Here is a 27407-nt window from a genome sequence, read left to right as displayed (position 1 = left end):
GAGATACAGTACCAACCAGACCCAACCTGACACCCAAGCAGTCCCAGAAAGCAGTCCCGGGGACATCTCTCTCAAAAAGTGGGACTGAAGCAGTCCCACCAGTCCCCGAGACTGCTTTCTGGTACTGCTTTGTTCAGTCAAGCGTGAATGAATCACGTAATGTTATGATTGACAAGAAAGCCCCGACCACCGTGTATTCAGAATATACACAAATCACTTCAGTAGTTTTTTTTTCACTGCTAACTGACGCACTTTCACTAGAGAACTTGAGAAAATAATGGATAGAAATAGAATTACAAAAATATCTCCCTACATTCGGCGGCGGATAATTTTTATGAAAGATAATGGACTGAATAATTCCCAAATAGGCGAATCCATTAAACAAAGTAAATGTTGTAGTGAAATTAAACAATTTTACAATGCTGGCAATAAGTAACCCATATCTAACCAATCATTTACAAATTAAAAATACGTGTACACGTAAGTGGAAAGCAGTTTTTGCTAGTTTATATAGACGATACGTGAATAAATCATTTAGGCGACTTTAAACACATTTATTTCAATAACCCAGTCAAGAAATAAATATAATTATGCTACATAATTTTCAGAACCCAAGATACACTTCACATGTAAGTAGTATAAGCCCTCCCGATAGGGAGTTCAACTGAGTGCACTTTTTATGCAAATGAGGTCAAGCAAGGGCGTTTTTGATTGGTCAAGCGGTGTCGGGGTCAACGGAGTGGTTCAATATCTAGGACGGGGTCAACTTGCGGACCCCAGCAGGGGTTGTAGGCCGGGTGTCCGGTTAATAGGTTGGCCTATTGCCGCTGGTCTAATTTTAGCTCTATTATGCGCTACTTTCGCTTTGAGTTCCTGGAAAAGGGTGAGTTCCTGGAGCTATTTTCTGAAAATCGGTATAAAATCCAGTGAAATCCTGTGAAATCCTGTGTATTTCTATGTATTCCTGTGTATTAAATCTAAAGAATAACACAAGGTTTTAAGTTGACATGTTTATTAAAGAACAATGGTACAAGCATAGAACAATGCAAAACAGTTCAATAAGCATAACCAAGTTTTTCCCCAGAGCTGGCACGGTGCCTAGTTTTACCCACCGCTGTCTACAGGTAATATATAAAACGGCGCGCGTGCATTGGGTGTCACTTTCGACATCATGTCAGACAAGTTACCTAGTGGACTTCCACGGAGTTATATTGAACAGCGATTGAGATTTTTGAATGATCAGCTGAACAGACAACGGCAGCGTGAATTACAACTCCGCAGAGAGAATCAACGGCGATTACAGTATTTACAGCGGGGAGGGGGGAAAAAGAAACTCATTTCGGATTATTACAAAATTCAACTGGAACGAGGACGTCAATCACGGAAATTTAAAGTCAAGGAAAATGTCTACAATGTTGCTTTCAAGCCTATTCCAGAGAAAGAAAATACAGCCTTCATTCGTCGCCTCTTCCGGGATATGTTAAAAAATGTGAAACAGGAAATGCAGTGCAATCCCAATGATTATCTACGTTTAAATATTCGGCACCCGTCTCTGGATTCAGATATTTGGTACGAATTTACGCAGTCCAATCAGCTCAACGAGGACAAAATTCTGAACAAAATAGAATCCGTGCAGCAATCTAAAAAGGAATTCCTAATCACCGACGGGGCAGTGCAGATGGATTTTTTCCATGTCAAATATCCACAAGGCAGCGGGTGCACTAAGAAAAAACATCTGCATGTGGAAAAGGAAAAATTCAAAAACTCCAAGAGAGCGATCGTTCGCATTCAAAATTCTGAGGATTCTCTCTGCTTGTCCCGGGCTATTGTGGTAGCACGTCTACACAGCCAGAAATTAAACGACCCGGCATGGGAAACGAAATGGTTACGCATGAGAAAAGGGGATTTCAAAACTCTCGACCAGAAACGAGAAGCGATAGCGTTGATGGAACAAGCTGGGTGTGTTATGAACCAGCCGTGTGGGCCACGTGAATGAGGGCAATTACAGCACGCGCTCGGCCCGCAGTATCGATTGAAAATATTTCAATTCAAAACGAATACAGCTCGTTTACGACTGGAACCTATTTACAAAGGACCGGGGCACGGGACTTGTTTGAATATCCTGCTGGATAACGAGCATTACGATGCCATTGTGTCTATGCCTGGAGTGACGGAAAACAAATACTATTGCGATTATTGCGATGTTGGGTACAGTCACATTGAAGAACATCGGACCGTCTGTCCTCATCGCTGCTCATTTTGTTTAGCCGATACCCCCTGTATCCCGGACGGGACTCAGACGAATTGCCCTCATTGTAAGGGATTTTTCAGAAATGCAGCTTGTTACCAGAACCATTTAAAACCCTACAGCAGTAATACAACGACCACGGTCTGCAGTTTAATGGGGCGCTGTAACCAGTGTCAGAAATGGATGTCCAAGAAATTATTAAAACGCCACGCGTGTGGGGGTCAAACCGAATGCCGCATCTGTCAAAAAGTCGTCACCATGCCTCATCACTGCTTTGTACAGACGAAACCCAAACCTAAGAAAGAAAAAGAAGAAGAAGAGGAGTTGAAAATATACATTTATTACGATTTCGAATGCAGTCAGGAAAACGGTATTCACACCCCCAATTTATGCGTGGCAGAACGTGTGTGTCAACATTGCGACAGTGTGGATATCGACAAGCCCTGTTCTCATTGTGAAGGATTCGGATCACAACGCCGCTTCCTATTTCAAGGACCCGACACGTTAAAACAGTTTATGGAATGGCTCTTACAGAGCGAGACCGATGAGCAAGGCCATGTGGAACTCAAACACGATGAAGCCACCATCATTGCCCACAATTTCAAAGGATACGATGGGCAGTTTATTTTGAATTACCTGGTTCACACGGCGTGTATCAAACCCACCGTCATCCTGAACGGCAGTAAAATCTTATCCATGCAAGTCTTGGGGTTGAGATTCATCGATTCTTACAACTTTCTACCCTTTGCTCTTGCCAAGATGCCCTCTGCTTTCGGATTAACGGAATTGAAAAAAGGATATTTCCCTCACTTTTTCAACACGACAGAGAACCAGCAGCATGTGGGTCCTTACCCGGCCGCTCATTTCTACAATCCTGACGATATGTCCACCGCCAATCGTGAAGCCTTCTATACTTGGTACCATCAACAAGAGGGCAAAGTCTTTGATTTCCAGAAAGAATTCTTAGCTTACTGCATCTCGGACGTGGATATTTTACGCCGGTGTTGTGCCCATTTCAAGTCCACCCTGTTTGATCTGGTGGAAGTAGACCCCTTTCAAGAATCCATCACTTTTGCCAGCACGGCTAATTTAGCCTACCGACGAGGATTCATGGTTGAAAATACCATCGCCATCATTCCTAATATGGGCTACCGGCCAGCACGACGATATTCAGCTAAAGCTTGTCGATGGCTCGCCTGGCTAGAACATCAACATCACTGCATACGACATGCTAGAAATGGGGGCGAAGTCACGCTTGGACCCTATACAGTAGATGGGTATGATGAGGAATCCCGTATCGTGTACGAATTCTATGGCTGTTACTGGCACGGCTGTCCCACCTGTTACCCGAATCTGTTGACTGACATGCATCCTCATCGTGTTCAGCATACGTATCAAGACCTCTACCTGGACACCTTAAAACGACCCAGTGCTTTAGAAGACCAAGGCTATACAGTCGTGAGCATATGGGAACACGAGTTTGATCGTCAGACCCAGACCAATGCCGACTTACAGGAATTTTTACAAGGAGTCGATATACAAGATCCTTTGAATCCCCGTGACGCTTTGTACGGAGGCCGGACCAATGCTACACGACTGTATTGTGAGGAAGGGGATATGCGATACGTGGATGTCTGTTCCCTGTACCCGTACGTGTTGAAATACAAGCCATTTCCCGTCCAACATCCCCAAGTCATCACCAGCCATTTCACCGATGTCAGAGACTATTTCGGGCTCATTCGTTGTCGTGTCTTACCACCCCGAGAGCTGTATCACCCCGTATTACCTTACAAGACCGGGGGCAAATTACTCTTTCCCTTATGCCGCACCTGTGCGGAACAGCGCAACTTAGAACCCGACGAGCGGTGCCAGCACACCGATTCTGAACGCAGTCTCACTGGAACCTGGGTGACCACCGAACTTCACAAAGCATTAGATCTGGGCTATCGGCTCGACCGCATTTACGAAGTTTGGCATTTTGAGAAAACCAGTGAGCACTTATTTCGAGCGTATATCAACACTTTTTTGAAAATTAAACAAGAAGCTTCCGGATTCCCCGAGGATTGTCAAACAGCCCAACAGCAGCAACATTACATTGAGGAAATTCAGCAACGAGAAGGCATTGCCATGAACCCGGCCGACATCCAGAAAAATCCGGTCCGAAGAACCATTGCAAAACTCTTTTTAAATTGCTTGTGGGGAAAATTTGCTCAACGATTACAATTACCCAAATCCCTGTATCTCACGGAAGAAGAAGAATTACAACAGAAATTACAAGATGCCACTTTAGAAGTCAAAGGCATCGAACTCTTAGAAAATCGTGAACGCCCCGAATGTGATATGATGCTGATCAATTATCAGGAGAAAGAAGAATTTTTAGAAGACTGCCCCTTTGGAAACGTGGTGCTGGCGTGTTTTACAACAGTTCATGCTCGTTTACATTTGTACGAGACGTTACAGCCTTTGGGAGAGCGTGTCTTATACTTTGACACGGATAGTATCATCTATCAGCACGACGAGACCCAGTTCAACCCGACCATTATCAACAGTTTAGGCGGCTGGACCGATGAATTGGGTGGATATCGTATCATCAAGTACATGTCGGGCGGGCCCAAAAATTATGCGTACGAGACCCAGAATGGAAAATCTGTCTGCAAAGTCAAAGGATTGACACTCAATTATCGTGCCTCTAGAGTCGTGTCTCTCGATACGTTGGAAAAAATGTTAAAAGGAGAAGAAGAAGAAGTCCATGTCCACTATCCGCACTTTATTCAACGAACCCGCCAACATGATGTGCGAACCATTCCTCTGGTGAAGAAATACCGCATGGTGTATGATAAACGTCAACGTATTCATGACTATGACACGCTGCCTTACGGGTATTAAAGTTGAGCAAGCTGTACCTATTTTTATTTGTTAATAAATAGATATGATTTTCCTGAACTTGTGTCATTTATCAAGATGTATACCTACGAGACACTTGAGCCTTTTCAGTTGAAACATGAATTTACCATGGTGGTGGCCGGACCCTCTAAATCGGGTAAAACAGAATTTGTCAAACAGCTGGTGCAAAATACGCAGTGGATTGCACCGCCTCCCGAAAAGATAGTATGGTGTTATCGAGAATGGCAGCCCGCGTACGAATCCTTACAGGACAAGGTCACTTTTATCCGCAATATACCTCAAGACGATGAGCAGATAGTGGCGGATCTCAGTACGCGTCATCTACTCATTTTTGATGATATGATGGGAGGTAAAGCCATCGAATCGATTGTCGACTGGTTTACGCGCAAAGCGCATCATCGAAATACCAGTGTCATTTATATCACACAAAATCTGTTTGATCGAGCAGTACAACATCGTACCATCAGTCTGAATGCTCACTATCTTGTGCTGTTTAAAAATCCTCGAGATAAATCTCAGATTGGGGTGTTAAGTCGGCAATTACAAATGCCGCATTTACTTCCAGCCTATGAGGACGCCACCCGTGTACCTCACGGGTATTTACTAGTGGACTTGAGTCCTCAGACGTCGGACGATTTAAGATTAAGAAGTCAACTCTTTACCAACTTGGCTGTGCACATGCCCCCGAGAGTATAAATAATGTCACATCATGGGCAGGTGTATCATTTGAAAGACAGTCTTCACCATGGGTAGACCTTCCGCGAAGAGTAAATTAGTCAAAACGTTACGCCGTTTACAACGGGAACGGGATCCCGTTCAACGGAGTCATCTCATTGAATTAGGACGTAGAGCCTTACTCAACTGGTTTGCGATGGGAGCTCGAAATTTATTGCGAGGCGTCTTACCAGGCAATAAAATCACCCAGCGGTTCATTCAATCCCATCGCCAAGACTTGAGTGTCATTCCCGATAAGAAGGCCAATGAAGAAGAGCGTAAAAAAGCCATTTTGAAACGAGGAGGCGCCGGATTCTTAGGAGGGACCATTATCCGTCATTTATTCAAATGGGAAACAGGCCGTAAGCCCCGTGGGGGACAACCCAAGAAAACCAAGAAACCACGGGCTAAGAAAGCTAAAAAATCGCCTCAGAGAATTCCTAAACTCATTATTCGCTTACCTAAGAAGACACCTAAGAAGTCCCCTAAGAAGACACCTAAGAAGACACCTCTTAGGATGAAGAATCCGTTTCCCAATTGGGCTCCAAAGAAAACCCTCTCATTGTGAAGATGCCGTTTCCCAAGGCCACTCCCCCCAAGGCCACTAAAACGTTAGCCGATCTGAAAGCCGGATTAGCTCAAAAGAAAATGGAACGACCCATGCATGGGCCTATAGGAAGTTCCAGAACCAGTGATACTGCTCTACCGAGTTTTGCTCATACCTTTGGAAGCATGAAATTTCAACCCTTAACCACCTCAACACCGGTTCAGGTGCAAAAGAAATATAAATGTAAATTTTGCCCTCTGGTCTTCAATGCGAGAGAGAACCGCAATCGTCACGAAGAGACCGTCCATCACAAGCGTTTTGATCCTAAACATCCGAGTGCCATTGTCCTGGACTAGGTATAAAAAGGAGGGGGAAGGTGCCCCACCCTTCATTACCATGGCTCATACGAAGAAGTGTGAATGTCGATTACGACCTCATTTACCGCTCTTGCAGACGTTAGCGGCTCCTCACTATTCCACCAAATTAAAGACAGAGGTGTTGAAACATTGTTCCAATGACTGCATTTTAAAGATTTGTGAGATTGTGTACAATCTATTAAAAGGGGTGATTCCTCTCACCCCTACTCAGAAGCGACAACTGGGTCGAAAGAAACACATCTTAAGACGCTTAGTCCGGCCTCAACCCGTGAAAAAACGACGAGGTATACTCATCCACCAAAAAGGATTGGGTTCGTTTGTGTGTGGCAAGATTTGTAAGAAATCATGAGTCGAAAAATGGTGTTGGTACCGGAAGCGATGCTCAACGAATTAAAAGGCAAATTACCTAAACCTCCCGAATTTACCTCGACTATTGGTTTACGCAGTGATTTGGATGAGATTGAACATCGAGATGATTTAACCGAGAAAGAAAAAGTGGGGTTGTACGGTCATCAACTTCATCGCTATCGTCAATATTTACAACAAGCTCGACATCCCACCACAGCGACTCTCCCCTCCCCAACCAGTGCAGCCAGTGCCGCCTCACAACCCTCAGCCGCCTCAGCACCCGATGACTTGGAGGAACAGATTATCAAAAGCGTCAATAAACCGGGTCAAAAGAAAGCAGGTTTATTACTCGATCATCTCAAGAAATCCAAAGTGGTGACTTGGAATAAAGAAGGAGAAATCAGCTATAGAGGACGCAGGGTTCCCGATTGCAATATTGTGGATTTAATGAGCGAAACCCAGCGACAAAGACCCTTAAGACATCGTGATCCCCCCGCGGGATTAGAGGAATTTGCTCAAGCGTTAAAAGAGACTCATGCTCCCAAAGGATATGTGAGCAATCGGGATGTTATAAAAGCCATGGACAAACCAGGGAAAATCAGTACGCCTAGACCTCTAGAGGAAGAGGAGAGTGGATTTCAAGAGCTCACGGGATTTGATCAATCGTTCTATGAAACACCGCAACGTCTAACCCCTAAACCGGTCAGAGATGCTGCTAGAAAGACGGCCCGTGACATCGGAAAATGGTTAAATCTACCATGAAACCAGAACAGATCTTACAGCGACTGTATTACGATCCCAAGACAGGTTATGGGGGAGTCCAGGCGTTGTATCGTCAAGTGCGTCAATTAGGACACAAGATTACCCTGTCTCAAATTCGAGAATGGGTGAAAGGTCAAGATACCTATACCTTGCATAAACCGATACGGAGGAAATTCAAGCGACGACAAACACGAGTGACGGATATGGATGAACAATGGCAATTAGATTTAGCCGATGTCTCCAGCTTGAAACAAGACAATAATGGGTATACGTTTTTATTATGTGCCATTGACGTGCTGTCTAAATATGCCTGGGTCGTGCCTTTAAAACAGAAAACGGGGAAAGAAATGATACGAGGCTTACGACGGATTTTTCGAGAGGGACGTCGCCCCGTGCGCATTCAGTCCGATCAAGGAAAAGAATTTACCAATAAAGAATTTCGTCAAGCCTTCAAATCCATTCATTTCTTTACGACCCGTAATGCCGAAACCAAAGCCAGTATTGTGGAACGTTTTCAACGCACGCTGAAAGCACGCATGTGGCGGTATTTTACAGGTCATAAAACACGACGGTATGTCGATGTCTTGGCCGATCTGGTGTATGGTTACAATCATACCTATCATCGCAGTATCCGGCGAGCTCCTGCTCAAGTCAATGCCAAGAATGTCTTGACCGTATGGAAAACCTTGTATGGAAAACAGAGTACCGATACCACGAGTCGCTTGCAAGTGGGGGATCGTGTACGCATTAGTAAAGCCAAACGTACGTTTGAAAAAGGATATTTACCGAATTGGACCAAAGAACTGTTTACCATCTCTAGAAAAGTGCCAGGACGAAACGTCTATCGCATTCAAGATGATCACGGGGAAGAATTAGAAGGAACCTTTTACGAGAAGGAATTACAACAAGTGATTAAAGACGATGATGTCTATGAAGTGGAGGAAATCTTAGGGTATAAAAAGCGGCGTGTGGGAAAAAAAGTCATTTCAGAAGTCAAAGTGCGTTGGAAGGATATCCTCCCAGTTTTGATTCATGGATTCCGCAAGCGGATCTCATTCTGCCATGACCACCCAGTGGACTTTCTTGGGTGAAAAAGTCCCCCGGAGTGAAATTGTGTATTTTGCACAATTATTCCTCTGTTTAACCATCATTATCACCTCGGTAGTCATGTTAGCCATACGCGATCCCAATCGCGATTTTTGGATGGTGACCTTAAGTTCTTTGGTGGGTTACGTCATGCCTAGTCCTCAAATGAATGCACCTCCTATAAAACAGGAGTCCCCTTCACCTGAGAGATCAGTTCACCATGGCTAAGCCACAGTACGCCTGGAAACAAGAGGGGGAGAAAAGTACCTGGTTCTGGGATAAGCAGATGTGTTTGATGCATTGTAAACAACACAAAACGTCCACGCATCCTGTGTACTTGTACAAACGGATCGTGATTCCTGATGGTTGGGTGCCATTTATCAGAAAGACTAAATATCAAGAGTTTCGCTGGAAAGTCAAAGCCTTCTGGGGATTGATGGGACGACAAGACGAATCCGATTGGACCTTAAATGATAGTCCTTGGTACGACAACGTGAAAGCTTGTCTCCACCATTTTAAAGACATGATCAATGGAGGTTATGATGTAGCCGATTGCTGGGGAACCCGACACTATCTGGTGATGCGACGACGCTTAGTCCCGAGACGAACCCTGACGTTACCAGACTCGGATGCGTTGATGTGCGGTGGTGGTCGCGATCAAGAAGAATGAATTGAATTGAATGTATTGTCATGTTGTATGTTGTTTCAAATAAAAATTGTGAAAAAAAACAAAATGGTGTTGTGTATAAATAGAGAAGGAAACAGAGACAGGGTCTCATTTAAGACATCATGGCTGGAGGAGAAGGGTTTTACATGACTCTGTTGAGTGATGGGTCGATGGAATCGTTTCCGACGAATACGACTGCTCAATTTAAAACGTTATTGCCACACACCATGGACTTAACGGATGGAGAATGGGAGGTCGGATTGACCGAAATGATGTACTCGGCCAACTTACAAAACGTATCGGATAGCGAGGCTTATGTGGACGTTCTCATTCCAGATCCGTATACGAAACATGTCGAAGATCCCAACACTTATAAATGGGAAAGATTTAAGACAGAGAATATGGGCAAAGTCACGATGGCCAGGTGTGAGGTGGTGGTCCCCTGGCATCTGACGCCATGGTCCCATCTCTTTGAGGGAGGGGATAGTTTATTTCCCTTCGATATCATTCGCATTCACTTCCGACCCGGAGCTTATACACAACCTTTGGCGTTAATCAATGAAATCAACGCAGCCTTAAGGAGAACCCTGTGGAAAGTATGGAGCGAGTTAGGGAATCCTAACGAAGAGGGGAACAACCAGATCTTAGTGTATCACCCCGAGTACGATCGTGTCGAGTATCAGTTTAATGGGAGATCACTGAGAACCACCCCCATGTGCATTCGTTTCCCTACGCCCTTAGCGTACAAGCTAGGTCTGGATAGTGACAAAATGATCCTGGGCGATGAAACCATGACGAAATGGATCAACGTGAATTACTTGGGGAACACGACCATGGATGTCTACGACAATCTGAAAGCCATGTATGTGTATTGTGACATTGTGGATCCTCAAGTGGTGGGCACCAACAAATTGAAATTATTGAGAGTCGTCCCCTGTACGGGTCAATACGACGATCGACAACAAGCCCGTTGGGAACCGATTCGAGCAGAATATTTGAAACTGAGTAAGAAATATTTCGATACCATCGAGGTACACATCATGAATTCTTTAGGGCGTCCTATGGGCTTTTTAAATGGGCGCTCCTTAGTCAAACTTCATTTCCGCAAAGTGTATTGAAAGATGAAGTACCATCGAGGAGTCAGACGCCAGAAAGGACACGGAATCTGGTTTCTCATTCCATGGATTGCCAATGCCATTGTGGGTCAAGCGGGTCAAGGAAAGAAGAGAAAGAGACGGCGTAAAAAGTATAAAAAGCGGGTGTAACCCCTAACGAAGTTCATTTACATCAAGATGCACTACCATAAAGGTTTAATACGGCAGCAGGGTCATGGGCTTGGAGCCCTGTTGGGAATAGCTAGCAAAGTGGCGGGTCCCCTGATCAGCGGATTATTAGGTGGAGCCCCCGCACAACAGCAACAACAACAACAGCGTCCTGTCTATCAAGAGAGATATTATGATTACGACCGCCCTTATCGCTCTTATCAGAGGAGACGACGTAGAATCCATCCAACATAAGAATATGATCCAGAATCTGAAAAGCAGAAGGGAAAAGGATTTTTCACCGATTTACTCAAATCGGGGGCTAAAAGTGCCTTAAAGGCTGCTGCTAAAACAGGGATGGATGTGTTAGATAATAAACGATCCCTCAAAGACGCTCTCAAGACACACGGTGCCCAAGCCCTGAAAGAGACAGCAGGGTATGCTCGTAGGCGAAGGTCTCGAAAAGCCCCATCCAAACGAGGAAGAAAAGCGCGCACAGGAATACTCAGGAAGCCTGGAACCACGACCGTCAAAAGAAAACAGGCGGGAAAACAGGTGGGAATACAGGAAGGAAAAGGATTTGTTAAAAGAAAACAACGTATCTTAGCTCGGGGAGGGCCTCATAAGAGACCTAGGAAGCAACCTAGGAAGCGATCTAGGAAGGTAGGTAGGAAGCTAGTGAAAAGGGGTAAGCCAAAACGCTCTCTGGATATTTTCGACTGAGAACCCTATAAAAAGGGAGTGAGAAGGAGACCAGAACACATTTGATGCCAGTTCACGCTGAGTAACACATCGTTCCAATATGATGCACCGAGAATCTTGCGCTTGTGGCACCAACAGTTTAGAACTGTTTAAAGTGCCCCCGACCAACGTCACTTTAGAAGATTCGAAATGGATGGAATATTACCCCATTTCCAGTACCCTCAACTCGGATACGGCTCCGATTGAATTTGAAATCAAAGGACAAGGAGATGAATATCTGGATTTATCCCAAACTTATCTCCAGATGGTATGTAAATTCACGAAAGCCAATGGAACAAATCTCGCAGGAGGCAATTCGACCTCGACCCCCGTGAATAACATTCTCCATTCCTTGTTCAGTGAAATCGATGTCAGTCTCAATGGAAAAGTCATTACCCCGGGGACGGATACTTATCCCTACAAAGCGTATCTGGAGAAATTGTTGTCTTATGCACCCAAGACTCTGGAAACCCAGATGAGAGCCTGTAGCTTGTGGGAAAAAGATATGGCAGGACATATGGATGAGGTCAAATTAGAAGCTCTGGCTCAAACTCCTGTGGAATTTGCAGTAGTGAATAACAAAGTCAACATCGCGGCCGTCATCCCGACTCCCGACTATCCGGATGATTCCAAGAATGTAGGGTTGAGAAAACGTCACGAGAAGATTACAGACAGTAAGGAGATCGTGTTGATGGATCGATTACATCTGGATTTGTTTGAGCAAGAGAAATGTCTCCCTAATGGCTTGGATGTCCGTCTCAGATTCAATCGCGCTCGACCCCAGTTCTACATGATGACCGCTGCCGGGAGTAGTGGGAAAGTGGTCATTCAAAGTATGATCTTGTGGGTGAGGAAAGTCAAACCTGTGCCGAGTATCATTAATCTCATCAATCAGCAACTGAGTACTCAAACGGCGAAATATCCATTGAGACGAGTGGAAGTGAAAACCTTCACCATTCCTAGTGGCACCCAATCTAAAATCACCGATCATCTGTTTCAAGGACAGATGCCTAAACTGATCGTGTTGGGTTTTGTGGACAATGCGGCTTTTAATGGGGATAATACCAGAAACCCCTTTCATTTCCAAAATGAGAAAGTCAAGAAATTAGAAATCAGTATCAATGGAGAAATGATGGAAACCCGACCTTTGGAACCTAATTTCACCGACGATCAGTACCTGAGATCGTATTTGAGTCTGTACAAAGGCTTGGGAAAATTAGGCCAGGACTGGGCTCCGGACATTACCCTGGAAGAGTATAAAAACGGTTACACCCTCTGGTGTGTGGATTTCACGAAAGATCAAGAAGCCCAGACGGATAAATTTCATCTCATACAGACTGGGAACTTGAGAGTGGAAGTGCAATTTGCCGCCAACGTGGCCAGGACCTTAAACTGTGTGGTGTATGCCGTGTTCGACAATCTGCTAGAAATCAACAAACAACGAGAAGTCAGTATCGATTACTAAGAGAGAGAGAGAGAGATGGATACTCAGCAATTGAGAGATGTTTTACAACGAGATTTAGGACCGGCGTTTGCAGGTGTGTATCCTCGAGATGTCATACCTGAGCTGTTACCTCATCACAAAGCCATCGTGGTGAATACAGATCCTCACGATCGCCCTGGAGCGCATTGGGTGTGTTTGTATTTGAGTAGCCCTACCGTCGAATATTTTGATTCTTACGGATTACCTCCCAGCCATAAAGACATCCAAGACTTTATTCAACGCCACGGAGAGACTTGGATTCATAACACCCATTGTTATCAAGATTTGAATACGGATGTCTGTGGACAATACTGTGTGTATTTTTTACATCAACGCCATCGACATAGAAGCACCGTACAAGAATGGTTACTTCCCTGGCAAGGCACGGCCTTACAACGCGATCGTTTTGTGGCTGATTGGTTTAAAGAGACCTTCCGAAAACCGAGAACCCATCAAGGACAAACTTGTCAATGTCAAAGACTGAATGTATTGTAAACTATGTTATTGTATTGTTATTGTTCATAGTTGGAGTTTAATAAAACGTTGGAAAAAATCTTGTGGGTTTTTTTTTTTTTTCTTGTCATTGTAATCAACCATGTCTTTTCAAAAAGAATGGGTAGCCCTGAAAAGGGCTGTTTTCTTTCTCTCTCTCTCTCTCTCTCTCTGTTCTTGGTCTTTTCTCTTCTTCTTCTCTCTTCTCTTCTCCTTCTCTTCTTTTCTTCTCTGTCCCCCCTCACTGTCTGTTCTTCTTCTTCCTCTTTCTTCTCTTCTTTTTCTGCTCCTCCGGGGGTTGCTCGTGGTCAAACACAAAAACAGGCAACCCGTGTTTATTAAAAAACAATCTCCCCGGAGGCCGCTGCACCACTTCCAACTCTGCGTCCCAGTTTTCCTCTGGCGGGGGCAGATCCTGGCTCATGGGCGGTGGGGGAAGAGCCTCCCGTGAGGCCGGCGGGGCAATCTCTCGGTCCCAATCCTCCTCCCATTTGAAACAATAGTCATTCACTGTAGGGTCTGGTCCTACTCTGCGGCTCATATTTACTTCTCTAGTTCCTTAAAAAATCGGAATGCCAGATTTTTGACGTTGCGCTCGTTTTAAAAAGGCGAGAGCGCGGACGTCCTTGAAAACATCCCCTACCTCAGTCAAAGATGGCTGACGTCATGTTGATGACTCATCAAAAAAACACTATATAAATAGGTCACTTGTTACCATTTTTCTCAATCATGTCGTTTGAACGGTACGCGAATGATGAGAAAGATGTACTAGTGTGTGGGTATTGCCGAGGACATTGGAGAACTTGTGGCTGTTTTCATTATAAAAAAGAAAACATCCTGGCCAAACATAAGTGGATAGAGAGTTTGGCAGAGCTGAATTATTGTCCCTTTGTCTATAAATGTTGTGGTCACACTAGAGAACCCTGGCTAAAGTGTAAGTGTCCGCAGCATTGTACCATCACCCCTGAAGAAGAAATAGCGCATAAGGACTGTACCTGTGAGATCTGTCAGGAGTTTAGAGAGCGCTGGACTCAGAGAAAGTTTAAACCCCAGCTGTTTCAACATTGTCCTTACAGTCAAGAACCCTGGTCAACGTGTACCTGTGAGACCTGTCAACCAGCATGTCGGTGACGGATCTACGAGGAGATGTATTATCTCTACCTTGGGTGGATGCTATTGTACAACAATGTAACTGTTTAACGGTGAAACCTCATGGATTAAGTCAACGTATTGCCGACCGATTTCCTTGGGCTAATCTGTATACGACCCGACAACCTTTAGGACGGAGAAATTTAGCTATAGAAGCGGATCGAGGAATACCGGGTACTGTGTGTATTATACCTCATTCTACTCATCCTGATGTGATCTGTTTGTTAGCGCAATGGGATTACGGGAGAGGCACTCAACGGTTACTCCTGTATGCCGATACCCCCGAACAACGTGAACTTTGGTTTCAACAATGTTTACAGGAATTAGGCACTTTGTCTTACCAGACTTTAGCGTTTCCTTATCGTATTGGATGTGGATTAGCCGGAGGCAATTGGACTCATTATAGACAATGGATTTGTGACTTTGCTTATCAGTATCATAAACATGTTTACATTGTCAAGAAAATGTAACTTTATTATAGCTTTATTCTTGCTATTACTTGTAAAAAACTTTATTCTGCCTACTATGTGACTTGTGTTAATAAAACTTTTTAAAAAAAACTTGTGTGTTTCTTGATTTTTTGCAATAAAAAGTGTCTTTTCAAAAAAGTTGGTGGCCCTGAAAAGGGCCGTTTGGTCCTAAGACCGACTTTCAATGCCTGGCTCCGGTAAACCGGCATAACGGGCACCGTCCCCGGGTGTGTCGCCGCTCCTCTAACTGTTCCACGCACGAGCAGCAAGCTGGGCGCTGCCCACATCCCCTACACGTGATACCGGAGTGTACCCTGTCTTGCCAGCAGACAGGGCACTTAAACCAGATAGGAACCGCCCTATCTGCCCAGCCAGGGACAGTCATAGGGTGGTTCGTCGGGGGATGACTTGCCACCGGTGCGTGGGTTGGTCTCGGTGGCGGAGTCCTCCCTGCAAACCGGATGGTAGGTGGTGGGGGTCTTGCAGGGGCTGCTGGTCTCGGTGGTGATGGTGATGACGTGTCTGACACCAACAGCGACGGACTCTGGGCTGGGCTGGGAGGTGGTGCGGGGGACGGTGACCTCGGTGAGTACTCCACCGGTGACGCTGGTGAGTCGCTCATCGGCACCGGGCTGTATTCCTCAGGTGCCGATGGGATCGCTGGTGATGGTAGTGTAGGCGTCGCCGGGGAGTAAGGTGGTGGTGGTGAGGGTGGCTGTGGGGCCCGTCGGCGCGGTCTCGTACCCGTGGACATTCGAGCGGTGCGGCGGCGGCGTCCCCTCCCTTCATACTCTGCCCGCACCCGGCAGATGATCTCACGGGCCCCACTCTGGTCGAAAGGGGAGAAGGTGCTCAGGTCGTTCTCAGAACGCACGACCCAATTCTCCCCTACCCGTTCCTCAGCCACCACTAAGAGCCGGTACCGAAAGCCAGGCAGGGTCTGAAAGTTGTAAATAGGATCTCTTCTTGCAGCCATTCTTCTTCTTTCTTCTATCTTCTTTCTTCTATAAAATAATGAAAAGCTGTGCTGGATCACCAGTGAAGCGAACTGGCGAGCGCGCCGGTATATATCAGGAAAGCGCGGACCTCCTCGAAAACATCCCTCGCTTCGGAGACGAAGCCAAGATGGCGGCCGTCAAAATGGCGGATTTGTGCTTTCGAGTAGAGAGTTTTTTCTCATTGTCTTTTTCTAGACATTCGATATCTGTGCATGGTAGATTTAATCTGATAGATTCTGAGACGGCGAATGCGTTAAACTTATTTTTATTTTGCTACGTCGCATAGTTTTCAAAGAAACAGAGGTCAAAGAGGTCGAGTCGAGGTTCAATGTTTCTTCACCGCCTCTTTAAAAATTTATTTCTCGACCATGTACATCCCTAAAAACATCTCATAAGGTCTATTCGATAGAAAACACCTTATTTGATTCGATTTTCACTCTACCTTTAGGATTTTCTGGATTCCTCAACAAATAAACCCTTCTCTGAGAGACTCAACCAAACACAGCTTTCGTGTAAACAATTTTATTCATGTCACATATTTCAAATACATAACTCCCACACACAACACCAATTCACATGTCTTTTTAAAATAGGGTCCAACATTTTTTCCATTTCTCGAATCCTGCGTTGAAATCGATATCGATCAGCGGCTACAGTCATCCAGATACTTGTCCGGTCTTCTTCGGGTAACCGATACACTTCATTATGATCCAGATTAAAAGTTACACATTTTCTTGTATTTTGTTGTACATGTGATGAAGATACCGCCCTCGAAGGGTCTCGATCACGCCACTGATGTGCGGCTTTGTTCTCTTTAATTCCTCGGCTACTAAATGAATCAACACTAATGCCTCGGTGTTGATACGGTTCTCGATCAAATGTCTGCATATCCACCAATATTCGTCTAAAGTGATTGGAAATAATACCGCACGAAGATAGGATTTCAATTTTTGAAAATCTGGCAAGTTTTCTATTTCCTCAATACACTGTAGGACAAATGTTTTTTCGATGTTATCCCTAGCAGTCATGATTTCATAAATGAAATGAATTAAGTTCTTCACACTTTATGTATACTTCTCGAAGCCAGTCCTTGGTGATACTTTCAATCTCGGCGGTTTTTTCAGGCATGCGTTTCTTGAATTCCTCCCCCACAACATAAATTAACATCAATCCCGCATCGTTATAGAGATTGATGTACACCCGGTTCCGTAGATCTGTATATTGGTCCAGAGTCAATGGAAACACTCCCCCTATCAGAAAATTTTTAGCGAATTGAAACGCCGTATCGTCTTGCATTTTCTCAACCCATTCTAATGCTTGGTTATGCGCTTTTTCTGCGATGTTGTCACTTTCAGCCATGGTTTGTAAATGACTAAAATGAATACAAGTATCCGCTTTTTCTACGATGTTGTCACTGCTGGCCATCCTCCAGGAATAAAGGAAAAGAAAACGGTTAGGTTTTTTTATACACCTTTTCCAACCAGTGATCGGTAATCGCTACAATCGCCCCAGTCTTCTCAGGTTCCCGTCGTCTAAATTCTTGCTCCATGGTATAAATCATGATCAATCCAGACTCTCTGTTCAGGTTGTCGGCTATATGCTTGCAAACGCCGGAATATTCATATAAGGTCATAGGAAATTCCCAAAAGATCAACAACTTCATGGCGAATTTATATCTCAACGGCTGTTTTTCTTTCCAGTCCTTGATACACTGTAATGCAGCGCTACGAGCGTTGTTCACCGATTCTTTGTAGTCCTTGAAATACTGTAATACAGCGGTAAGAACGTTGTTGTTGTCCCATTCAGCCATGATGATCAAAATGAAAAAATTCCAAAACGTTCTTGTTTTATAACAGGACAGCCATTCCTTTCATACGAATCAGTTCCACGAATCCTTTTTGTAGACAATCGCGTAAGATCCGATCAATGTCACTCATCTGGTCTGGAAGGTTCTGTTTCAATTCCTCAGCATACAAATAAATCATGAGTAAACGTCCCGTATTGGTATTCTCCGCTAATGAATCAGCAATCCGTTGAAAACTATGTACATTTCTGACCTCCGGTGACATCTGTTGTACAAATTGACGAGCATTTTGAATGAGAGGGTCATGTAAGGCCACGTTCATACATTGTAGTACATAGCTATATCCATTCATTCTCGTAGTAGCACTGCCGCCCATAGTGAATAACGAACGTTCAGAAAACACCTGTATTTATAGGTAAAGGTTATGCATCACGTGATCAAGCACCTGCACCACATGATCAAGCACCTGTACGTCAACTGGTTTCTACAGTCATTCTTGTCTGACCTTCAGTCATGGATACACGGAGAGTTTTAAGAGCGAGACGCCGCCGCCAGGGAATACAACAAGTGGAGAATTTAACCATAGTAGAAGATTATGTAGACGAGATGGAGATCTGGGACAATTTAGTACAGAGATGTCGCCATCGATTACGCTGGGGCCGATCTAAAAATTGGTGTTTTGACTATGTATTGCGGTCACATGAAACAGTGGAGGATATTTGCCTGCGTTTAAGTGACATGTACCTGAAAAATTCCCCCCTCATACAGTACATGATTTACCAGTTTTACACGTTATTGAACGGCACTCAAAAAGTATCGGGATTTATTCGACTGGAGAAACCACGTCACCGAAGAAGTGTATGGGTATTGTTTTGGGATGCACACTGGATGTGGGAAACCGTCGAAGAGATACGTTTCCCCGGGAGAAGAGCTCGACAATTAGTACAACACATTATATCCGAAGATCATGACTTACACGTGTATATAGAAGAACCTGCGTATGAAGCCGGCCATTTTTAAAAATAAAAACTTCATGCACAGCCCTTTTTAGGGCTACTTTAAACACCAATATAAGTTCCATTCCACTAAAGTCAATGTGTACCAATGTGCACTAGCACGCGCTGGTCGCGAGAAACCGGCTTTTCAAGTTCAATTAGTGCACTAGCACGCGCTGGTCGCGCGATGTTCTAAATGAAACCGGTTTTTCCAGAAAAAGATGGTGCAACCACGTGCTCCCCACGTGCCCCCCACGAGACAGAATAGTCTAGACATTTTGCTGGCTATAAAAGCGGAGCCCCAGTGTCAGTCCTCATTCGATCTTCAATCACCTTCCAGAAGACATGGCTCAGAAACAACTAGAATTTGTGGACAAAGCTCAGAAGAAAATAGATCAGCTGGTACAGAAGCAGATGGGACCACAGAAAGACTACATTGAACTGAAGAAAGCTAAGAGTGACAATCAGAAGACTGAACTGGGGAAGACCTCGAACTTCTTGCTCACGTCTGCAGACTACGTTGCTCGACAAGAGAAGATGGCCCAGCCCTCGAACCAGACCACGAGCTTCAATCTCACGCCTTCAGACAACATTGCTCTACAAGAGAAGATGGCTCAGACCTCGGATTACCTCCCTAGCCAGAATCCGACAGACCCGGGATTAGGCTTCTATTTTCCCGATTCACAGGATGCTACGGGACTGGAACTGGGCCTCTACAACGCTCAGAATGAGCCTCCGACCATGAACAAAGAAGACTTTGCGATCATTACCACGACACTAGACGGGATCGTTAACCGTATTAATGTGCTGAGTAATGAGATTGGAAATCATACCACAGTCCTACTGAAGAAGATGGAAGAGCTGACTTCTAAAAAACCTAGGAAGGAATACACTCCAGATTACACTGCTAACCCGTGCTACACATGTGGAGAAACAGGACATTGGTCGCCGGATTGCCCACAGAAAACAGATTATCCGCAGACCAGTAAGAAATCGAGGTCAGCAGATTCTCAACAGACCAGCAAGAAAACCAAACAAAAGGATCCTTGCTACAAATGCGGAAAAATAGGACACTGGATTAGTGAGTGTCCAAAAGAACAACTGGAGATAGATGCGATGATTGGACCCGTACCTGGCTCAAAACCCCCTGTGAAGAGAGAATACAAACCGTTAGAGATGTGGAATCCGCCCGCACCTACTGAAGAACTGCCAAAAAAGAAGAAGAAACTCAGCAGAAAGTAATGGACTGTGCTTGAACTGTTATGCTTATTGAACTGTTTTTATGCTTATTGAACTGTTTTGCATTGTTCTATGCTTGTACCATTGTTCTTTAATAAACATGTCAACTTAAAACCTTGTGTTATTCTTTAGATTTAATACACAGGAATACATAGAAATACACAGGATTTCACAGGATTTCACTGGATTTTATACCGATTTTCAGAAAATAGCTCCAGGAACTCACCCTTTTCCAGGAACTCAAAGCGAAAGTAGCGCATAATAGAGCTAAAATTAGACCAGCGGCAATAGGCCAACCTATTAACCGGACACCCGGCCTACAACCCCTGCTGGGGTCCGCAAGTTGACCCCGTCCTAGATATTGAACCACTCCGTTGACCCCGACACCGCTTGACCAATCAAAAACGCCCTTGCTTGACCTCATTTGCATAAAAAGTGCACTCAGTTGAACTCCCTATCGGGAGGGCTTATACTACTCATGTATGAAATATTAAAAAAAAAAGAATAACAACAACAAAATTGCCTGACAGAACATGGACGTCAATTGATTTTATGTTGTGAAATTGTGGTTATCAGACTTTAAACTCAGCATGTATCTTTTTTCACTCGTATTCATAAACTATCATTTTGTTATAAATTCATGAAAAAGCGTCACAAAAGTATTTTGAATATGTGCTGTTTTCATGTATAATGTATTGTTTTAAACTCTTCTGAGCCGAAGGCTCAAAGAGCTAATCATATGGCCATATGTCTGGCGTGCGGTGTGCGTCAACTTTTTTGGAAAAAGGGCTATATCTCAAGAACCCATTGGCCAATTTTTGTCAAATTTGTCACAGGGTATCCTTGGCCCAAAGGCTTTCATTTGTATTAAGACTAGGGTTGTGACCCTTTAACAAGGGGAGATAATTAGGAAAATGCAAACAAAAGTAGTGGTTGCTAAAAAAAATCTTCTCAAGAACCACTGGGCAAATTATCACCAAACTTATGCATAAGGATGAGGATATGTTGTAGATAAAAAAAATGTTCAAGGCATCATCCTGGGGCAAAGGGTGTGGTCTCAAGGTCACTTCAAAATTCACCTTAAATTTTGTTTTGTTAAAACTTTGATATTTTGCTTAGTATAAGGACTACGATCATCAAATTTTGTCAGTTGATGCATCTTAGGACCTAATATCATGTTGTCTCAAAAGTAGGTCATGGTGACCTACTTTTTTAATTTTGCTGGTAATTATTATTAAATGGATTTTGATGCATATCTTGGACACTTTTGAGCCTATGATCATCAAAAGTTTTCAGTTGATGGGACCTTAAAGTGCGTCATGTGAAAAGTATGTCATCATGACCTACTTTATGAATTTTATGGCTAATCATTTATGAATGCATTTTAGGTTGTTATTTCAGATACCGAGAGGTTTAGAATCATCAAACCTTGTAAGTTGATGCGTCTAGATGCCTCAAAACATATTTATAAAAAAAAAAGTAGGTCACAGTGACCAACTTTTTGAATTTGGCAGACATTCAAATTTCACGGTTTCAATTTTAAATGCATATTTTGGACACTATGAAAGCTAGGATCATCAAACTTTGTCACTTGATGCATCTTGAGTCTTCATAGTTTGTTGACCAAAAAGTAGGTCACTGTGACCTACTTTTGGAATTTGACGGCTATATTTTAATATTTCAGATACTATTTGACTTACAATTATCAAACTTTGTCAGTTGATGCATGTTGAGTCTTCAGAGTGTGTTGACTAAAAAGTAGGTCAACATGACCTATTTTTTTATTTGACGGCTATATTTGAATATTACAGATACTATTTGACTTACAATCATCAAACTTTGTCAGTTGATGGGTCTTGAGTCTTCAGAGTATGTCGACCAAAAAGTAGGTCACTGTGACCTACTTTTGGAATTTGACGTTTATATCTGAATATTTCAGATACTATTTGACTTCAATTATCAAACTTTGTTAGTTGATGCATCTTGAGTCTTTGGAGTGTGTCGACCAAAAAGTAGGTCACTGTGGTATTCTTTTGGAATTTGACGGCTATATTTGAATACTATTTGACTTGTCAGTTGATGCATCTTGAGTCTTCAGTGTGTCGACCAAAAGTAGGCCACCGTGACCTACTTTTGGACAGTTACATTTAAATTGCCAGGTACTATTTGACTTAACATCATAAATCTTTGTTAATTGATGAATCTTGGTTAGTGAGAATTTTTGCCTGTTCGACAATGTATCAGAAGAGCGATTCTAGACCCATCGGCCTCTTGTTCTCTTGTAAGTCATTTATCTTCGATTTTGATTACCGTATTGACGCGCTCCAGCGATTATCGACAATGCTTATTGATAATCTTACTTTCGGCTTAGCTCCTTCCACTAGTTATTGTACCCCCGCCTACTAGGACTGCTGGGACTGCTTTTCGGTTTGTTTACTGGGACTGCTTTCTGTCAGTTTGGGTCTGATTGGTACTGTAGAAGGGATGAAAGTTTCGTACATTATTCTCCTTAAAATCCCTTATTACATAATTAATAATCATTTCGCTGACATCAGGAATTGCAACATGTCAAAACGAGCAACTTTGCTTCAATAATGCTTAACAAATTATTTTTAGTCTTTGAGATATTTGAAGGGCATATTGCTTTGCACCTGTCTGTTGGTCGGTAGACCAATTGTTGTCCGCTCAATATCTTGAGAACCATTCACTTCACGTAATGATATTTCATAGATGGGTTGGTTACGAGTAGAAGAGAACCCATATTGATTTTCAAGTCGAAAGGTCAAGGGTCAATCTAATGTGGACATAGGAAGACACTGTTCGCTCAATATCTTGATAATCCTTTGCTTGACATATCAAACTTGTTACACTGGTACATCTTCAGAAGAAGATTACCCCTATTGATTTTGAGGTCACATGGTCAAAGGCCAAGGGTCAAACTGGACATAAGAATATACTGTCTGCTCAATATCTTGAGAACTCTTTGCTTGATAGACATTAAACTTGGTACACTGGTTCATCTTATAGAGTAGATGAGTCTTATTGATTTTAAAGTCACCTGGTCAAAGTCCAGGGTCAAACTGGAGATAGGAATATACTGTCCGCTCAATATCTTGGGAATGTTTTGCTTTACAGACATCAAACTTGGTACACTGGTACATCTTCAGGAGAAGATGACGTCAATTGATTTCGAGGTCAGCGGGTCAAAGGTCAAGAGTCAAACTGGACATAGAAATACACTGTCTTCTCAGAAGTTTGAGAAATCTTTGCTTGACAGACATCAAACTGGTACATCTTATGGAGTACATGACCCCTATTGATTTTGGAGTCATCTTGTCAAAGGTCAAGGGTTAAACTGGACATAGTAATATATTATCTCTTATATTTTAAGAATCATTTGCTTGATTGACTTCAAACTTGGTACACCTGTAGAGCATTAGGAGTAGATGACCCCTATTGATTTTTAGGTCACATGATCAATCCGCTGTGGACATAGGAATATATTGTCTGCTCAATATTTTGAAATGGTTTGGCACCACTATCATTTAAATGATGCATGTGTATAACCCTTTTTATTTTGCACCCGGGGGGGGGGGGGGCATACATGTTTTACAAACATTTCTTGTTTAGTTTCATCATGATATAATTTCCTTTGGTATAGACAATACAAGCATGTGTCAACGGTTGTGATTGATTCAACGGTTGTGTTTCCAATTTCGACACTTTATATGTAATATGCTTAGAAAAGGTAAACCATTATGATAGCTGTACATATGTTTCGGGATATGAGATCACTTCCCCCATGGATGTCAAAATTTAATGCAATAAGCAAAATCTGACAAACATTGCGGGAGAGCATCACGTGACTGTGGTACCACCTGTATTGGTACTACAGTGTAGATTCTGCATTCATTTCCATTAAAGTCCGATAAAAGCATCTTCACAAGTCGAGGGTTATTAATTCGTTACCTCGCACTAACCCTTAACACCAGTGACTATCAACAAGTTGGGCTCGTTCTGATTTTTCCACAAAAGAGTTGGAACCAATGAGCATGCGGTTCTATTTGTAACAACGTGAAGCGAGATATTCAAATAAAAACACGTGTATTTATATCTATAGTTATGGCTATTTCAATCGTTTAAGCAATATTGTCTTAAGCAAAATGGTTTTCTAACTTGATCTACTATCAATAAGCGTAATTAGTGGTGTAAATATTACAATTGCGCGTGTGTATCAATACAGCAGTATGAGAGATCGTGTCATTTGTATCCACGTTTACCATAACAAGATGCAGTGATTTCATTGGATGTTTTATATTTAGTGGATTGCGTAATGGTCTAATGAGCTCAACTTTTATATAGCGACTGATTTCAAGGGTTAGTGCGAGGTAACGAATCAATAACCCTTGACTTGTGAAGATGGGTAAACGTTGTCACTCCCAGTTACACTAGTGGGTTTTTTTTCAGTAGCATTGTCGCTTGTCAAATATGGTACTTCGAATGATTTGCTGAGAGAGTTTGATTCATCTCCCGAAAACGTCAGTGCAATAGCGGGGAAAACAGCAATTCTGACTTGTACAGTTGACCTTACAGATGCAGATCCAAAACGAGAGGTAGAATTGTAAATGCATGATAAACTTGCTTTCATGAAACGTATCTTTGCATGTGTGATTTCAGCTACAGCCACAGGTGTGATACGGAAATAGTGTTAAATTATTTGATGGCATATTGGCCTTATTTTCATATCAGCGAGAGAACGGAAGAGGCCATATTCAAAACCAAATACTTGTATTTGGCACGGCTTACCTAACATGAAAGGCGAAGATAACGAACATCTAATTATATATCCCAAATGAAGTTTGGAAACAAGTTTTACTCTTTTTTTCTTGGTACTCCTTTCAATTTACTGTGGTCAAAATTACTGACCAGAACGTGCATGAAGTAGGATTAAATTCTGATTGCACGATCTTAAAATCATGATAACTTCCTTATATATGATGCAAACATTATGGAATTCACAATGTGTGTGTGTATAATATATATATATATATATATATATATATATATATATATATATAATCCAAATAAAAAGAGTTGATATCACACAGTCAAAATAATTCAATAAAAAAGCAGGAAAATATACAGTTCCAAAATATATTTAAATCACTAGCGCTTTCTGGATTTTAATATTCATCCTCAGGTGAATACAAATTAATAATGAATACAAAGATGTTTATCTTAGAGACGTCTATTGTGACGTCATGACGTCATGATAGTCTTTGTGAGGAGGGAATAGATACATGACGTCATAATACAAAAGTTCGGGAAAGGTGACTTGGACAAAATAAGCATGAACATTTACATGACAAAAGTTGATGAATTAAGAGGTTTAACAATCAGAATTTTTCATATATGCATTGATTAAAGTTTGTTTAGTTTAGGAGAAAACAGTTTAATGAAATAATTTTCTTTAGCAAGTCTCATGGACGTTGATTCTGTTTTAAATTTATAAAATGGCAATACGTTGTAGTTGCCTCTAGCACAGGTGTCAAAGTGTTCACTGCATGGAGTATTTCTTGTACTGGGATCGTTAATTTGTTGACGATGGACACGCATCCTCGCTGTTAGTTGTGTTCCGGTTTGTCCAATATATTCCTCGCCACACCCGTTGCAAATAATGCAGTATAGTAAGTTTTTCGACTATCATTTCCAGTAAAATATTTTCCGCATTTAAAAGTAATAGAAGGTCCTGTTTTTAGGAAGGGACATGTACCACCCCTTGAGTCACCACATGTTGAAACTGCGTATTTTTCAGGCGTTGAATTGAATTTGGCTTTTGTTAATAATTTTTTCAAGTTAGATGGTTGTCTTTGGCTGTGAAGTAGGTCGGATTTGGGAATAATTTTTTGAAGTTCTAAATCACGCTCGATAACTGTAAAATTCTTCTTAGCTTCCTGAAAGATATTTATATGTTTTGGGTTGTAAGTCGTCATAAATGGTATTAGGAAAGGTTCGCGTTCTTTTTCTCTTCTTGTTCTAAGTGTATGCTGTGGAATTTTCTTTGCTTCATTTATGTCTGAAAGAATGAGTATTTCCGGATAATTTTGCGCAGTAAGAAATATTTTCAATTCTGCCAGTCTTTGGTCTTTAGTATTTTCATCTTTAACAATAGTGCAAATCCTTCTGACCAAATTGTACGGAATATTCCTTTTAGTGTGTGTAGGATGACATGATTTTAAATTCAAATATTGATGTGTGTCCGGTTTTTTTTTTTTTTTTGTAAAATATATCAGTTAGGATGTTGGTTTCATGTTTTATCACCTTGATGTCCAAAAAGGGAATCGAAGTATCACTGTATTCCATGGTAAACTGGATATTTGGATTGAGCGTATTCAACAAATTGTGAAACTTCATCAGGTCTTCTTCGGATTTTTCCCAAAATATAAAACAGTCATCTAGATATCTTTTCCATGAATTCCTCAGATTTTGTCCAAGCTCTTGACTCATTTCCTCATCGACTTTTCCACGTAGCATTTCTTCGAAATATCCCATTACTAAAATGCTGTATGCAGGGGCCATTTTAGTTCCCATAGCTGTTCCTTTGATTTGTTTGTAGAATTCGCCATCAAAATGAAATGTGTTGTTTTCCAAAATGAATTTTATGGAATCTACAATAAATTCCATTGAGAAATTTCTTGGGATAAGTTCCGGGTGTTTTTCTATCCAAAAAGTTATAGCCTCTATTCCAAAGTCATGTGGGATATTTGTATATAAACTCGTTACAGCAAACGTTACAAGTAAGGTATTCTGGTCTACAATTTCTGGGAGTTTGTTAAGAAAATCCATACTATCCCGAATGTAGCTAGGAGCTTTCTGGCACAGATCCTTTAACAAAATATCTATAAAATTACTGAGTCTGTGTGTTGGACGCGATCCTTTCCTAATACCATTTATGACAACTTACAACCCAAAACATATAAATATCTTTCAGGAAACTAAGAAGAATTTTACAGTTATCGAGCGTGATATAGAACTTCAAAAAATTATTCTTAAATCCGACCTACTTCACAGCCAAAGACAACCATCTAACTTGAAAAAATTATTAACAAAAGCTAAATTCA

At 42.4% G+C, this 27407-nt stretch overlaps 2 protein-coding genes across 3 annotated transcripts in view; one reads left to right on the top strand and one right to left on the bottom strand.

The window, feature by feature from the left end:
* The window catches only part of LOC125661344 (uncharacterized), a 215584-nt gene that overhangs the window by 95167 nt on the left and 93010 nt on the right, over positions 1 to 27407 (bottom strand). The window lies entirely within an intron of this gene.
* LOC125650372 (limbic system-associated membrane protein-like) overlaps positions 1 to 27407 on the top strand; it is a 172868-nt gene that overhangs the window by 70077 nt on the left and 75384 nt on the right. Inside the window, exon 3 of one of the 2 annotated variants that reach the window (XM_048878609.2) lies at positions 24757 to 24899. In XM_048878609.2, the coding sequence (XP_048734566.2) occupies positions 24757 to 24899 (143 nt within the window). Of the gene's footprint in view, positions 1 to 24753; positions 24900 to 27407 lie in introns of both variants that reach the window. The other variant, XM_048878608.2, reaches the window with a different exon arrangement.

This window comes from Ostrea edulis, chromosome 5 (genome assembly GCF_947568905.1).
Source record: "Ostrea edulis chromosome 5, xbOstEdul1.1, whole genome shotgun sequence".
NCBI classification, from domain to species: domain Eukaryota; kingdom Metazoa; phylum Mollusca; class Bivalvia; order Ostreida; family Ostreidae; genus Ostrea; species Ostrea edulis.
Note: the sequence above shows the minus strand (reverse complement) of the source record. Positions and strands in the feature narration are given on the sequence as shown.